General features: G+C 42.1%; 1 protein-coding gene across 2 annotated transcripts; it reads right to left on the reverse strand.

The window, feature by feature from the left end:
* Positions 1-45: 45 nt before the first annotated feature.
* Positions 46-15,990, reverse strand: LOC311002813 (ADP-ribosylation factor-binding protein GGA1-like). 2 transcript variants are annotated; one of them, XM_083994338.1, is made up of 17 exons: positions 15,944-15,990; positions 15,164-15,248; positions 11,314-11,389; positions 11,089-11,187; positions 10,789-10,912; positions 9,934-10,034; positions 9,654-9,734; positions 8,337-8,474; positions 8,141-8,222; positions 7,927-8,031; positions 7,680-7,823; positions 7,043-7,089; positions 6,630-6,823; positions 6,256-6,536; positions 5,987-6,156; positions 3,344-3,454; positions 46-3,225 (listed from the first exon to the last, which is right to left on the reverse strand). In XM_083994338.1, exons 1-17 carry the CDS (start codon positions 15,987-15,989, stop codon positions 3,115-3,117), a joined length of 1,995 nt encoding a protein of 664 aa, XP_083850464.1. In that variant the 5' UTR covers position 15,990; the 3' UTR covers positions 46-3,114. The 2 variants fall into 2 exon arrangements, with proteins under 2 accessions (XP_083850464.1, XP_083850463.1); XM_083994337.1 differs by having other exon boundaries at positions 7,680-7,826.
* Positions 15,991-16,137: the final 147 nt, after the last annotated feature.

Here is a 16,137-nt window from a genome sequence, read left to right on the forward strand (position 1 = left end):
TGAGCAAGTTATTGATCACATTATTTACACATCAGATGAATTGAATTCCCTGTACAAATGACTTTATTTGCCTTAAATACACAGTTAAATCACATTCTCAGTTTGTATCCAGCAGTATGTACACGTGTGTTATTTTTACTGGTAAACATAGATAATGGCATGAAGCCTTTATTTACAGCAGGAGCACAGATGGAAAGGACTTTATCTTTCTCAGATATATATACGGTAATAATAATATATCTGGAAAGACCTCTGCAATCTGTCCTCCACTAACACTAACTCGTTTTGTTGCGTACCATTCCAAAAAAAAAAAAAAAATCTGGATCCAGTTATTAGTGTCCCAAGTTGTTGATTGTGTTTTTCTGGCCTGTTCCAGTTAATGTGGGAGGTCCTGTCTGATCCATATTTTGAATCACATGAGTTATTAAAGGTAAAATGTGTAGTAATAAATACTCACATTCCCCAAAACTGGAATTTGTAATCTGTAGCTGGTTTGCTGAGAGGGGAGTGGACCTCCGTGGATAAAGCCAGACATGAAATAGGTAAGATGGCTTTAGCTCAGGGGGAGTCAGTGCATCTGTCTGTCAAACACGTATTTGGATACAGACAGGGATGAGTTATTGAGTTTACTCCTCAGGATAAATCCTTTACAATGTCTGTTGTTCCCAAAACATGACCAGTTTGAGCTACCACTACTACTAAAGTCAAATGTTGTGCTATTCATCCAGAGTAGGTTGCCACCATACTTGAGTTGATGGAGAAGATGAAGCCTATGATCTTAAACTTGACACCATGGCACAAGGCAAATGTGCATATGTGACTTACACCACCATGAATATGATCTGAATGTGAGGATGTAAACCTATCAAGAGCTGTAATAGCCCCCTTAATGCATAGTTTACCTTAAATCATGCTGGGAGAGGCAAATATTTATTAATCATTATTTACAATCAGCCACAATCAACTGATCAATGAAATGACACAAGGGTTTTCACTGAGGCTACTTTAGTCTCATTATTGCTCCCAAACAACTCCCTAGTCCTAGCCAAGTTAGCCGCGTAAATGGATGAACAGGCTGATTGATCGTATTAGAAAACTGCCTGACAGATTGATTGGTGGAACTGCACGGTTGAAAATTAACACTTACTTTTCAGTGTGTGTTAAAATGAATACATATTTTTGAGCCATCCCATAGCTCCAGCTTCATCTCTACTGTACTTAGACAAATCTTATTTCTTAGGTTGAATTGGTCTGCCTCCAATCTTGCTTTATTGTGTGACCCTAAGAGGTGATTACAGACCCACACTCCAATCAACTCATGACCACTGATATTCGGTTGATACTGTAACATCGTACAATGCGTCATTTTGTTTCACAAAGTCTTTTCTGATGAGGACATGAACATATGAAAACAGAAGCAAAAGATCAAATCAGTCATTTTGTATACATATATGTACAAAGCAAATAAAAATCAAAAGTTTCATCTCAGGCACATGTGGTAGAATCAAACTGGATGTCAGCGACGTCAGCTCAGGTCCCTCTTTGGGTCAATAAACAGTAGAAAGGCAGCGGATGAGGAATGACAAAGTCAAAGGGAATGGTTTCATGTGCAAAAATTTAAACAAAAAAAATAAGTGCATGTGAAGTTCAGGTTAGTAAGAAAAAAATAATCTCCAAATCAAAGTCCTGAGTGAAACATAATATTGAATAGTGTCCCAATCTTCTGAAAATAAAGAAAAGTGCAGAAATCAAAAAAGATAGTTTTATAAATGGGCGGAGATTCACTGCCCTTCCTTCATGGGCCTTTGTCCCCAGAGACGCTCTAATAACACCAGAGTAGTAAAAAGCAGAGATATAATAAATAAAACGACTGATGGCTGAATTCCATTTAGCTGCTTTAGTTTGAGAGTCCTGGTGTTGTGCATGCTGACTCACTGTCCCACTGTCATGGCTTACTGGGACAGAGGGACACTGTTAATGTTGCTGCTGTGGAGAGATGACTGCCACAGTGTGGACACACACTGTCCAGCTCTAACCTCTCACACTGTACATTAAAACTATACTTAATATTTAAAATCACATACAGTATGCTCCTTGGTTAACGTTCTCCTCCCAGTGCGTAGACAGTTATTACAGCATTTCAGATGAATTCTTTACAAGTAATGATTTAAAAAGGTGGGATCTGATTGGATTATTTCCACATTCAACTCTGTGCTTAGCAAACAACAGTTTTCATTATGGGGTAGAGATGAAGGAGGTTTTCCACTAAGCTCAGCATGATTCAATTTGACTGTTGCACTGATATTGCAGCTCCTCCTGAGTGCTGCTGAAACATTGAGAGAAATGAATCAGTTCTTCGTTTGATATGAAAACTGTTTCAGGTCTGTTAAGTTATCTAATGCTGTATAATGAACTGAATGCATATGGGTGTTTTTTTTGGCTTTGGGTAAGATTGGTAGCACTTATAAAATATGACTTTAAGCCTTCAGCTGACTAGGTTTAAATGAGAAACAGTATTGATGAACTGAAAGGAAATAACTTTTTTTCCCTCCAACACTCAAAATAAACACTGGACACACAAGTTATGACAATACTCTGAATATGTAACATTCTGAATCCCGACTTAATTATGCCTCAGACACTCGTTTCCAACTGAACTTTGGGTTTTGTAATAAAAATAATACAAATACAAATAATGTCAGACACCAGTTGTTACACGTACTTCACATGACGTGGGACTAACAGACAAATGCACACATTGTTTTTTGTTTTTTTGTGTATGTGTTTTTTTTAAAGGCTCAACTTGTTTTTCCCAGAAGTCACTGCATTGAGCCAGTGTTTCTGACAGTTTGCTATATATCTCTGCGTTGAACTGATTGTTGGAAGAGAGGAATGTTAGGTACAGGATACAGCAACATGGAGATGATCAAATAAGGACAGGGAGGCTATGAAGGAAGGCACAAGGTAGAAGCTGACTCCCACAACTGGTCTCATGTATTTTCACACTAGTGAAGAGGCCATCTTGCCTCTGCCAGTGATGAGGGACAACTTCGACCTAAATCTAAAGGAAGCAGCAGATCAGATGATCAGATGACAGGAGAGTGTTCCCTCTCATTAAAGGTTCCCCCAGTTGTTTGGAGGGGGAAACTGGTCCACGTCACCGGATTCATCGTGAGATTTGTCTCCCAGGTTGAATGTTAGTTTGTACCGCAAACGCACTTTTTCCTGAAACAGAAAAAGAAAAAAAAATGTCAGTGCAATGTGACATCACCACTGATGATGAGACACGTCTGTCTCTCTTGTGCAGGTTCCCTTGTAAACAATCAGGGGAGACAGGATCTACCTTGTGAGGGTTAGCCAGTAGTAGGATCTGTGTGATGGCAGCTGGAGGCAGGATGGGGTTGAAGGCTGGGAGCTCAGTACTAGAGGGAGGCTGCAGCTTCACTTTCATCACCTAGGCAACATAGACACATCCACAGACACACACACAAATACAGCTAAGAGGCTAGAACAAATAGCTCCTACAACAGCTATTTAACAAATAACAATGTGAGAACGAACGATCGGTGAAAAGGTGATTGTAGAGAACATCAGTACAGTAATCATTGGAGGAGATCATCAGTGGAACCTGCAGCTCCCCTCTGATTCATGAAGCAGCTTACTGTTGACCTGTCACTGCTCTGTTCAGACCTGGTATTAACATCAACATTTTGGCAAATTGGCCCATTGCCATAATCCCTATAGTCATAGCAGTAGGTTCGTTACCTTTAATGGTCGGTGCAAGCTATTTTTAGAACGGCGGAGCAGAGCCGTGTGCATTCCCCTCGGGGGGAGTTTTTCATCAAGCAGTCTCTGCATTTACCTCTAAAACAGTCATTCCCAAACTGTGGGCCGCGGCCCCCTGGTGGGCCGCAACGGTATTGCAAGTGGGCCGCCAAATCATTTTCAAAATAGTATGATTTTTGTGGAAACATTAAAAATATATATATTATATGTTATAGGCCTGGGCGATAAAACAATCTCCAATCTGGACCGCGATTACGATTATCGGCTATGGCAGAAATAAATGCGACAGCAGCCTGTCAGTCTGCCGTCGGGGCTGTGAACGCGCTCGAGCGAGTAGAGCGAGTATTTTACTCACACCCGGTGTGAACGCTGTCGTTTGAGCTGCAGCAGCTAAAGCTAAAGTGAAGAAGGAAACGGTGAAAGTTGGAAAAGAGTGGAAGTGGAGCAACTAGAAGTGGAAACTAAAGTGACGAACGTGTGGAGCGGTTCAGTCCGACCCGCCGTCCATTCGCCTGTGTCGGGTCGTCATGCGTTTTAAGCCTCGAACCGGCGACCCAGCAAAGTACCGTAGGCTACGCCTGCTTTCATTAGTGTCGGGGGCAGAGGGTTGAGTGTCCAGTAGAGCAGCGGGCCAGTGAGGAGACAGAGGAGGCTCCAGCAGCTTCATGTTGCTGCTGTGAGGAGCAGCGTGCAGTCAGAGCAACGCGATGATACTCCGGTAAGAAAGTGGAGGAAAAAACCCCGACTTTGGAAACACGGAGCTGCTCGTGTCGTTTATTCTGCGGTAACACGTTTCATATGCTGACTGGTCAACGGCGTGAAGAACAGGCTCTTGTAGGCTAGATGCAGGGTTACAGTGTGTGTGTGTGTGTGTGTGTCAGCGCTGTACACAGACACACACACACGGGAGCGTCGGCAGTGAAGTGAAACAATAACCTGCTGATCACCTGAGCTGACGTGAGCTTTGAGTCAGAGCACTAAAACTTTCAGAGTAAAAAAGCTAAATATTCATCAAGATCCATAGAAGGAGATCCTATTTTACCAAAATAACAGTAGTAGATGTAGCCTACAGCTGCCTATCCCTCTCACTGCAGGTAGCCTAGTCCTAACTAATGCAGTCTAACATTGAATAGAGAGGCATGAACGTCTTTATAATGAAAATATTATAATACAAAAAATATGATAAAATAGGCCTATTAATATTCTTTAAAATGAAATGGACAGAATGGTGTTTCTGGAGAGTTATAGGAAAACAACAACAATTTAAATCAAACCAAACTGTGGTCCGTCTCACTCTCAGTGAACATGAAAGTGAACTCATGTCATCCTCCCAAACTGAAGCCTTCTCTGTTATTCAGGATTTAGTCAGGATGCTCCTCCAACTGGCAGCATCAGCTGTGTTACAGTAGTGACTGTGGAGCTTACATGCCCCCTGCTTTCAGTTCAGTCCTCAATCTTTATCATTCAATTAAAAAAAAAAAAAAAAAAAAAGCTCTGAGAATGCATCATTTGGTCGAAGGTGGGCCTCGAAAAATTTTTAGATTGTCAAGTGGGCCCTGAGTTGGAAAAGTTTGGGAACCCCTGCTCTAAAACAACTCTGTCTGGTAACGTTCCGTTATTATCTCATAGCGTGGTGAATGTGCAGGTCACAACTTGTCCACCAGAGCGTTTTGGAGTTGTTGGATTGTGTATTTGATGAGTTTGATGAGGGAAACCAAGAAATCCCATGAGCCTCCGTAGCGTAGCTCTGAGCAGCTCACAGCTCTGCTCCACCGTTCTAAAAAATAGCTTGCACCAACAATTAAAGGTAATGAACCTACTCCTAAAACTATAGGGATTATGGCAATGGGCCAATTTGCCAAAATGTCGAACTATCCCTTTAACAGTCACACACTCTCTCCATTACTGCTAAGACTGTCTGGAGGTTCTTCCAGCCATGTGTATTATTTCATGTATAGGTATATATGTATAGATTTTGGCTATTTGTCTGTTAAATTTCCTCATCTGATGTGATGTGTTCACATTAGCACCAGGTCTGAACAGGCCTTAGTTTACAGAAAACCTCCAAAACCCACTGTGCACTAGTGGCTCAGCATCAAACTACACAGAGTTAGTGAAGGCATAGTGTATTATTTGCAAGAGATATTATCCATAAATACTATCCAGGTGACAACAGGACTGGATCACCACATGAACCCACCTTGGGAACAGCTGCCTGAAAGCGAATGTTGCTAACAGGGATGGGGGCCGAGGACAGCATGGAGATGATCACCACCAGCACGTCAGGCCGTGATGGTGGACAGTCACGAGCGAAGGTGAACAAAACCCGGAGGCTGTGTTTGTCAAATACAGTCACTGGTAATAAGCTGCCTGGTGAAGACACAAGAGAAGAGGAAAAAACAAACATCTCAATATGATGTGGTGAACTAAATAGAGAGAGAAAACTCAACACTGCTGGTGTGTGCTCACTAGGTTTGATTGATTCCAGAGGCACAGAAACGTCAGTCAGGGAGATGTTGTCGTAGGAGTCGGCAGCAGGTGACGGGCCTCTCTCGGCTGTGACGCTGAGGTTGGAGAGGAGGACGGAGTCGGGCTGCTCCGACTGGACGGACAGGCCGGACGTGGGCCCCGGGACAGGAGCTAGACCAGAGGAGGTGGTGGTTGTAGGAGGAGGAAGAGGTCTAGAGTTGTTGCTGGACTTGGTCTGGAGATCTCGTAAAGTGACTCTGGACGGATTCTGGATCTTATCCCTGCATGTAAAAAGCAACATGATCAGAGGCTGTAGAGGAGCAGGACACACAGCCGGGTCCAGTCACCTGCAAGCAGGAGTCTGTCTGCCTTACCATTTGACCTGGAGGCTCTCTGGAGGTAAGGACTGCTGGAGCAGGGTCTTCCCCAGCAAATCCAGCTCCTCCATGGCTTTGGGAGGGGCAGTGGAGCCCCCTGCTGGTGGAGCCTGCTGTGCCTGGACCACAGCTGGTAGCAACACAGCAGCTGGTACCGATGGAGCAGATGTGTGATCTGTGCTATTAGATGACTGAAAAAAAATCAAAAGGATAAGAGTTCACGTGTCAGGAGTGTGCAGGGGAGGAGATTAGTCTTATTACAAACCATAAAAATTATATTGGTGTCCACTTCAATGCTAAAGTGAGGAGACTTTTTATTTTATTTTATTGTCTTTCTATCGGTAACAAAGTCTCAACTTGAAATTCTGCCTTTATAATGAGCATGTACAAAAATATTTTACAAGCCGCACCTTAAAAGTGTTGTGGGAGTGTGAAGAGTTTTCTATTACATTCAGTCCTGAGGAGAAAAAACAACAACAAGAAGTTTGTTAAAAGGATAGTTCAACATTTTGGCAAATTGGCCCATTACCATAATCCCTATAGTCTTAGCATTAGGTTCGTTTCCTTTAATTGTTGGTGCAAGCCATTTTTAGAACGGCAGAGCAGAGCTGCGAGCTACACAGAGATATGCTACGGAGGCTAGGCTAGGAGTTTGATGATGAAAACCAAGAAATCCCAAGAGCCTCCGTAGCGTAGCTCTGAGCAACTCGCGGCTCTGCTCCGCCGTTCTAAAAGTAGCTTGCACTGACAATTAAAGGTAACGAACGAACCTACTCCTAAAACTATAGGGATTATGTCAATGGGCCAATTTGCCAAAATGTTGAACGATTTATTTTATTGGGCGTCTAAAACATTAAAAACAAATGCTGTTTAAAAAGATTTCCAATGAAAAAAAAAATCACTGCTAATGTCAGAATTTATGTCAGCCAGGCAACAGCCAGACTGAGATGTGCTGATGGTAAAAAACCAAAAGAAATGTAAAAAACAAAACAACAAAAAACAACAAAAAACAGATGAGTTTATTTGAAAGCAGTGAGCTGTACTCACCTAGAGACATGAGTTCATCATCCAGGAGACTAACCCCCATGTTCTGAGTCAGGGTGTGTAGGCTGGAGGGCTCTGCGTTGGACGGTGCTGTGCTGAGTGATGCACTGAGTCCCATCAGGTCTACGAGTGCTGAGCTACTGCCGCCTGCTTCGGACAGAAAATCCACCCCCAGACATCTGATTTAATAGTCCACGGGAATGTCTGGGACATATGTGTGACTCCATGAATGCAAAACACATGTACCTACCTGGTTGTGAGGTCATGTCATCTTTTGTCACCTCCTCCCCCTTCACCAGCTGTCTGTACAGATTGATGACCTGGGTCAGGCTGTCATTGGCCTCCAAGATATCCGCTGTAAGCAGGAAACATCACAGTAGTGTTCTGGTCAGTCTGCTGTAAGTCTAATTCCCTGAGATCTGTCAATGTCTTCTTTCTTACATGACACAAACCACCCAACTTACCGAGGGCTTCGTCGTTATCCTCTGTATCACTCGCTAATCGGAACAGCGTGGGCCTCATCTTTTCACAGCGCTGGTAAAGATCCTGTAATTAGAGCCACGTTAAAAAACACCAAAGCCACACTTGTACTGAGTTGGTCCCAGCGGGATAATGAGACTGAAGCTGAATCGTGGTTTTAATGTGCTGAGCTGCACCAACCTTGATGAGCTCCTGGTTGCTCTGGGAGCAGCTCTCCTTGCTGTAGCCCTCCAGCAGCTGGCTCAGCAGGCTAACACTCTCCTTCACCTCCTGGATGGCGTTCACTCGCTTTGATACCTTCTCCACTCTCTTTTGATCCTTGGAAAAAAAGAAAAAAAAACGAGCAATAGTATCTGAGCCCTGGATCAGACATTGAAAATCTTAAATCTAAAACCGAAGCATTTTTTTTTTGGCAGACCTTGATTTCCAGGCCGTATTTGATCAGTGATGTGACAAGGAATTATTGAAGTTTTATTACAGTTTTATCTACTGCAGCAAACAGCCACAGTATGAGGGTGTCTTTTAATATTTTATTTTATTTTATTTTATTAACTTTAAATATTTTAAAGGTACATTGTGTAAGAATTACTCCCATCTAGCGTACTCAATCGTATTTTTCATGTTGCATTCACGTGGAATTGGGCAGACGGCAGACAGACAACAGACGCTGCACATAACGGCATAAACAAGCCTCTATGTAAACAAGTGGTCCGTCAGCACGAGGCAAAACAATACACGTGACAATATGTTGTCATGGCGATGTGGTATTGTTTACCTGACCCACGTTTTACCGGCTTTCTCTGGACTTCTGTGACTAAAATGACATCTGGTTTGCTACCGACGGCCGTCTGCCCGACTGCAGGTGAATGCAGCATCAGTGTAACGCTCCATTCCTCCTCACTGCGTTACCGCGGTGACTTTTCACAGACGCCACCTCGACCTGAGCCGACAGCTCCGGTGTCTCCGCTGAGTTTCCGTGGTTTCCTACCGTCACGCTGCCACTGAACGTAAAAACATGGAGACACCACATGGCAGCCAGCACCGAGCTTACCCGCTCCATGTAGATATGAATGATATGAACGGCAGATTCAGAGCTGAAAGGAACACTTCACTTTGTTGATGGGGGGATTACTGATTAATGAAAAACAGACTTTTGAACCAAATAATTGATTTTTGTGAATAGATAACAGGAGAAGTTACACAATGTCCCTTTAAAGAACCTCCAGCCTGATGATTGATTTTACCTGGATCCTAGCCTTGATTATTAATTGGATGTTCAGCTTCTCATATCTGTTTGAAAGTGTTGGAGGAGACCGAGTGCTTCACTTTAAGTATTATTCACATAAAAATGTAAATAATTGAATAGTCGAACGGCCCGTGGGAGTATTACTGAGCTGCATTAATAGCATCATACTACATAATACAAACGGTGAGCGAATCCAGGTACATGTAGACGTACTGTACAGCACATTTAGTTAACAAAAACCGATGACTCACTTCCTGCACCATTTCCTTGATGAGCTTGTTTGCTGCTCTTAAATCTTCAGGGTGGGTGCTGTTCAACAAGCGCGACAGCATCTACAAAAACAGGATAGGACACAAGAGGGAGAGGAACAAGAGGGGAAGCAGACTTGTAAACCATAGGTACGTGAGAAATTCTCCCTCCCCTTCACATCTGAAGGATTTGATGGGTAAAGATCAGACATGGAGATGATACTATTTCCTAGTCCTTCCCTTTGTAATTCTGATTAATATGGCAATTTCTTCTTCATCATACCTTGGATTTCTCTTCATCTTCAAAGATGGCACTTTTGGCTCTGGTCGAAGAGGGTGGGAGAGGCTTGTCATCAGGAAGCACAGGATCCTGCTTCACAATACCTGGAAGAGGGCAAGGGTGCCTATGGGTCAAGGGCGCAGCTTCCATTCTATACATTAAACCTTACAGTGCATAGCTGTCAGTCACAGGATTCTGACACACTGCTGCTCAAACACTGTATCAAATTGTAAACACAGACTCTACAAGAAAGGGAGTCTGTTACCCACAGTGAAAGGACACCACTGTGGTTCAGGTGTGGTTTAGACACAACCCAACATGGGGTCTGACTGTTCTGCAGTAACACAGCAGCTCGACTGGGAACCTTTTACCGTTGCACTACATTGACTTTGGCATGACTAAGGACTTCGGTCTCATGTTTGCTTCTCATCCTCATGAAAAGGAGAACCGATACCACTATGTGCACAGCATTGTTCGTTGAAACAAGGACGGTGTCAGGAACCAAAACCCACATTAGTGAAATGTGGGAACAAAAAAACCCATTAGAAACAATTGAAATCCAGATGGACTGGACTCCATGTGACAATGCTTAAATCAATTTGTTTTATTGTTATTGTGTGTTATGATCATCTATTATGTCTTGATTTTCACTCATCATTGTTAATTGCATTGTTTTATCATGTTGCTATTTGTGGATGGTTTGCTAATCTAACCCGTGGGGGGCGGTGGACACCTATACGTATACGCAATAACCCACTATGCTTGTGCTGTTTAATTTAACAAATTGACAAAATACACAACTACAGGATCTGTCAGGTCCTTCAGTAAGTCGTGTTCTCAAACCTCTGGAGCACTCACCCTGTTTTTTCAGCATCTGATATGCATCTGCTATCTTGGTCTCATCTGGCAGCCTCACTGTCCAGCTGTACATCACTTCCAACACCTTCTTCTTCACTGGCTCTGGAGCCCGGGCACCTAAATACTGCACAGAGACAGAGAGCAGGGAGGGCATTGACAATTTTTAATGAATGTGTTTATTCTTTCAAATCTGATGATACCAAAAAATTGTGACTTCTCTGATAGTTTCACCATTTGATAATTGTCTGCAAATAGTAATTTTCATGGACATATAGTTGCACAGTGGACAACAGAAGTTACCTTGGGTGAGACCACCTTGATGAGCTCATTAAGAAAGCGAAACTTTCCCACTTCATTGTGAAATCGCTTTCCGCAGTTCTTCATGCATGTCTCAAGAACCTGGGAACAGGTCAGAGTTGGCTGGTTTTAGATTTCAGCCACAGTTGCAATGACGACACATCACATGACACGTGGGAAATGAAACACTTGAGTTCAACTACAGATGTCAATGTTGCAATCTCTTACCGTTAGCGCTTGCATGGCCTCCCACTCCTGAGGAGACTGGATTTTGTGGGCCAGAAGTCTGGTTGCAAGCTGGGGACTGAGGGATGAAAACAAACTTTAACCTTCACTTCACCCAATACTGGAAAACACTTAGTTAGTACCAACAGACACAGCATGCAAACCCTTGAAAAAAAGGCTGAACAGACATTTTGAATATAATTTAGATTATATGATTAATGATTAACGCTCCATTTCTCCTCACTGCGTTACCGCGGTGACTTTTCACAGACGCCACCTCGACCTAAGTATTATTCACATAAAAATTTAAATAATTGAATAGTTGACAGCATGCAAACCCTTGAAATAAAGACTGAACAGACATTTTAAATATAATTTAGATTATGTTTTCTATGATGGCATAAAAGCTGTGAAACTGAATGAAAGCAAGTTATCCAAATGTACAGGTCAGGGCTCAGCACATGCAATTTGAGACAAGATAATGGACCACATTAAAGAAGAACTATGCAAGTCCGGTGGCTTTGCTTCTGTTTCGCTAACCCTCCTCTCGGCCACGTGCATTTGTTTACCGACCAGAAATCAATCAATAGAGCGGTTGATAACGTGTTACGATGTTACGACATGTATATTTGTGTAGTTTAATCTGTCATAAACAAGACATTACGCTTTATGGGACAGTTTTGTGTCACGGCGCAGAGACAGGAGCTGGGACACCGGGGTGGCGTCCACAATCTTGCAAAGTTGTTTTTCAGCCAAGAGACACAATAGCTAAGTGACACACACGTGGAAGGCGGAGAGTTCTCCCTCGTAACTAGTTAAGCCATTTATTAAACCATCACAATTACTCCAAAGATGTTTAACCCTGTAAGACCCAGTGTTGCAGAATTACAACAATTTTGGTTATCCCCCAAAAACGTCTAATTCTTTTTTTTTTTTGGGTTCAACCATATTAACATGATCATTGGGTCCTATAGTTTGTTCTCACATTGCGATTGGATCCAACATTTGTATATAAGTGCCCGCCCTCAGGTCAAGAAGTCACACAACCTCCAATTTTTTGATCGAGCAACATCCCTTCGATTCACTGGACTGGATTCATCTAATTCAAGTAAGTAAAATGCTTTGAATATTTTTTTTTGTGTTTATTACAATGTCTAGAACATGAACATATATAGTTTTTTGTGGAAAATATGCCCTACATTTTATTTAGAGCTTGTTTTATAATTGTTGTAATATTACAACGCTGGGTCAGAGTGGTAGCCAAAACAGCCTGTTTTTGAGGGGAACTTCAATTGACATTTTCACAATATAACTTTAAACTATACATGATTTACACATTCTAGCCTTCAGCCTTATATTGGATTACATGTTTACATATTTTTATTGTATTAGAAACTAAAGAGCAAAGATATATTGCCATATTTAAACATTTTAATTTACTTAATTTCTAACCACCTTCAACACACAGTATTTTCTCCTTATCACAGAATGCAGGACTTTCTTACAAATAAATTCAGTTTGTGCATGTCTGCCCTTTGTCTTAGTCTCTATTGATAAGAAAATGTTCCTAGCAATTCATAGTCAAAGCAGGGATGCTCCTGGTGCATCTGTGGCATTGTCCTGGAACAGGTGTTAATGTTCATGGATGTAAGGTGTGGTTGTAAGCTGGAGGCTACATGCATTACCTTTAAGGATGATAATCACAGTCTCCAATAGGTCAATAGGTCAGTATTGTGTGACCAGTGAAATGTGTGAACAGGCTACTTCAGTGCAATTTGTAAACACTTCATAATGAAATCAGTCTCCCCACCACCCCATCTTTCCTGTTGGCCATCTAGAATATAGTAAGCATGTGTGTTATTTGTATATACATTTGTTTAAATTGTATTTTTTCCATTTCAGAATGCCACCAGCAAGGAGAGATCATCGGTACAGTGTGCAGGATGTAACTGCCATCGTCCAAAACGGAGAGAGGACATGGGACATGTGGACATGGATTTCGACGACACTGATGCAAGTGACGAAGAATCCGATAGCAATGCCTGTGTGGACAAAGAAAACCAAGAACCTACTGATTGCCCAGCCAATGTGGACATTGAGCCCCAATCAAACAAACACATCATGCCCCGTGACAGATGTCGCTGGCAAAAAAAAAAGATTTTATCAGTCCCAATACTGATTTTTCTGGTCCAGCTCTCACAGATGATCCTCACACCACTGCAATACTTCCAAAAGTTTGTGTCAGAAGACATGGTTCAAGCTCTGGCAACAAATATGAATGAGTACAGCATTCAAAAAGGTATACTAATACCCAAAGCAAGTGTGATGCTGTGAGACTGGGTTGGATGTCTGCCTCTGTTTTTCAGAGGACAAGAACTGCTTCTGGGACTATCACTGTAAATAATATAAATAAATGTCAAAGTTCTTCTTGTTGGAATAAATGACTCTTCATAACAACATGACTGAGATTATTATTCATGTTATATACTGGCTTGGGAAAAGCAAAACCCTGCAAATGAATCCTTAGATCTGTATTGCTGTTCAGACAATGAGTGGAAATACAGGAGATTCTGCTCCCCATTAAGCCCAACGTTGCAATATTACAACATTTCCGTAAAACCTTACTAAAACATAAAATTTTTGAAAACACTCAATTTTCAGCCCCAAAGGCCTCCTACAACAACATCTGAATGGTTGAATTTTTTTTTTTTTGCGTTTTTCTATATTTGGGTTTTACAGGGTTAATTAAGGTAAAAATGATCGAGTGGCCATTTAGATTCAGGTGTATACAAAGAGTAAAGGAGTGAAGAAAACAATGAAGCTTAAAAAAAAAAAAAGCACTAACAGATGCAAGCTCCTGGCAAGCCTTAAAAAGCAAAACAAATGAGACCAGTGGATCTTTGCAACCAAATTCAGAGAAAACACAAATCATTCCCCATCAAATCTGAGAAAGAGGAATATGCAGAGAAACAAAAGAGCCACCACCCCATCCATCCATCCATCAAACATGGTGGTGGATCTCTTCAGACTAATAAACTAGGGCTGTAACAAAATATCGCTCACAATTTTGTTTTGTAATACTGAATCGCTATTCAAAAGCACTGTATCAATTTTTTTAAATCAACAATTTATGTACAAACATTCACAGCGGTGGTTCATTGTTGTGTTGTATTTAAAACTCTGACTGCTAGTTGGCAGAACAACGAGATCTCACGAGAGTGCAGGTTTGTAGCTTCTCACTTTTTTTTTTTTCGCAAAAAAAATGCAATATATCACTTTCTTGAAATACCGCAGCATACTGTATCATGCCACGGACCGTATTGCCAGATTCTTGCCAATACACAGACCTATAAAAAACAGGCACCAATAATTTAACTCGTGACTGAAGCAATAGTGAATGCAGAGGTATAGATGAGCAACAAAAGTTTCAAAACTGACTGGATAACATTTTTAGCATATGGTCAAACCAACATTATTGGTAGACCCAATGAGAAAAAGTGCCGTGAGAACACCACCAGGAAGAACATGAAACATCTGCTGGTGTATTTGAAGTCATTGACTGCAAAGGATTTTCCACAACAACATACTACTACGGTGATTTTGTTTGACACCATGACACATCTGTCAAATAACCCTGAGCTTTGTGTTATAAGGGCTATAGAGTATAGACCCTACACAGCTATACTGGGTGGGAGAAATGTGTCTACCCAGTAATTACAGTCTTCTCCTGCATTATTACCAGCTGTTGGTGTTGGTGTGTTTGTGCATTTTGTTTCAGATGAGAAAAGGAACAGATATTCAGGAGTGGTGTGATTCATCATCATCCTCATCACCACCAACAACATCGCCTCACCCTTCTGGCTCATCGCTGAGCTGATCACAAAATCCCTTGATACTGTCCCAGTCATTCTCCTTATTCAGAGGGTTGGTTGCCTTGTCTGTGCAAAAAGAAAAACACAATAGACAAAAGTTCTTGAAATTTGCTGCATGTGAGTGAACTGCTGAACTGATGACACACACTCTACACACACACATCTCGCAGGGGAAAAGTTGAGGGTTAGGTGTGAGGTAAAGTTACCTCACACCTGCTTGTCAGCAGCTGTAGCTTCTGGTTGTTGGCACTATGCAAATGAGGAGAGTTGGTCGTGTCTGCATTGAATGTGTGACTGAATCCTGTTTTTTTTGTGTTTTTTTTGCTGAGGTGAGCGGTTCCTGGTTTGGGTGTCGCTTTGATTCAGCTGACATGACTCAGTCGGCAGCTAACTGGCTAATTGATGTGTTAGCATTAAGCTGGGAATTATTTGGATTTTTTAAATTTAAGCGACATGTTTGTATAACATCGCCGACCCTCAGCCTTTCTACACTGAACACAACGTGAGCTGACAATGCAATAACACACCACGGCAAACACGACACATGATCACAACCAGTGTGTTCCTCAAAAGCCAACTGCACTTTCTGATTTGATGACATTTCGCTCTTGACTCTCAGATAAAACTATCCCCCAGAGAGCGCACGGAGGTCGACAATGGCCAATTCAAACAGACAGTTTATCTCTCTATCCCTCCGCGGTGTCTCGGTTATCGCTTTCCTTTCACAAGTTAAGCTGGTATCGTAATGTATGGAGACTTACTGATTCGGGACTGCAGGCTAACCTCATCTGGAGGCGCCTCCGCCATCTTTCGGGAATAAACAAGTGTCCAAACATCGCGGGATTTTCTAACATATCGCGTGAACAGGCGTCGGTGCAGCTCGCTCCCTTTACAGTCTATGCTCGCTCCCCCAGCTGGTCGAGAGGAGAAACAACACCGGTCCGTGACATTGTGG

This window comes from Trachurus trachurus (genome assembly GCF_905171665.1).
Source record: "Trachurus trachurus genome assembly, chromosome: 1".
Lineage (NCBI taxonomy): Eukaryota > Metazoa > Chordata > Actinopteri > Carangiformes > Carangidae > Trachurus > Trachurus trachurus.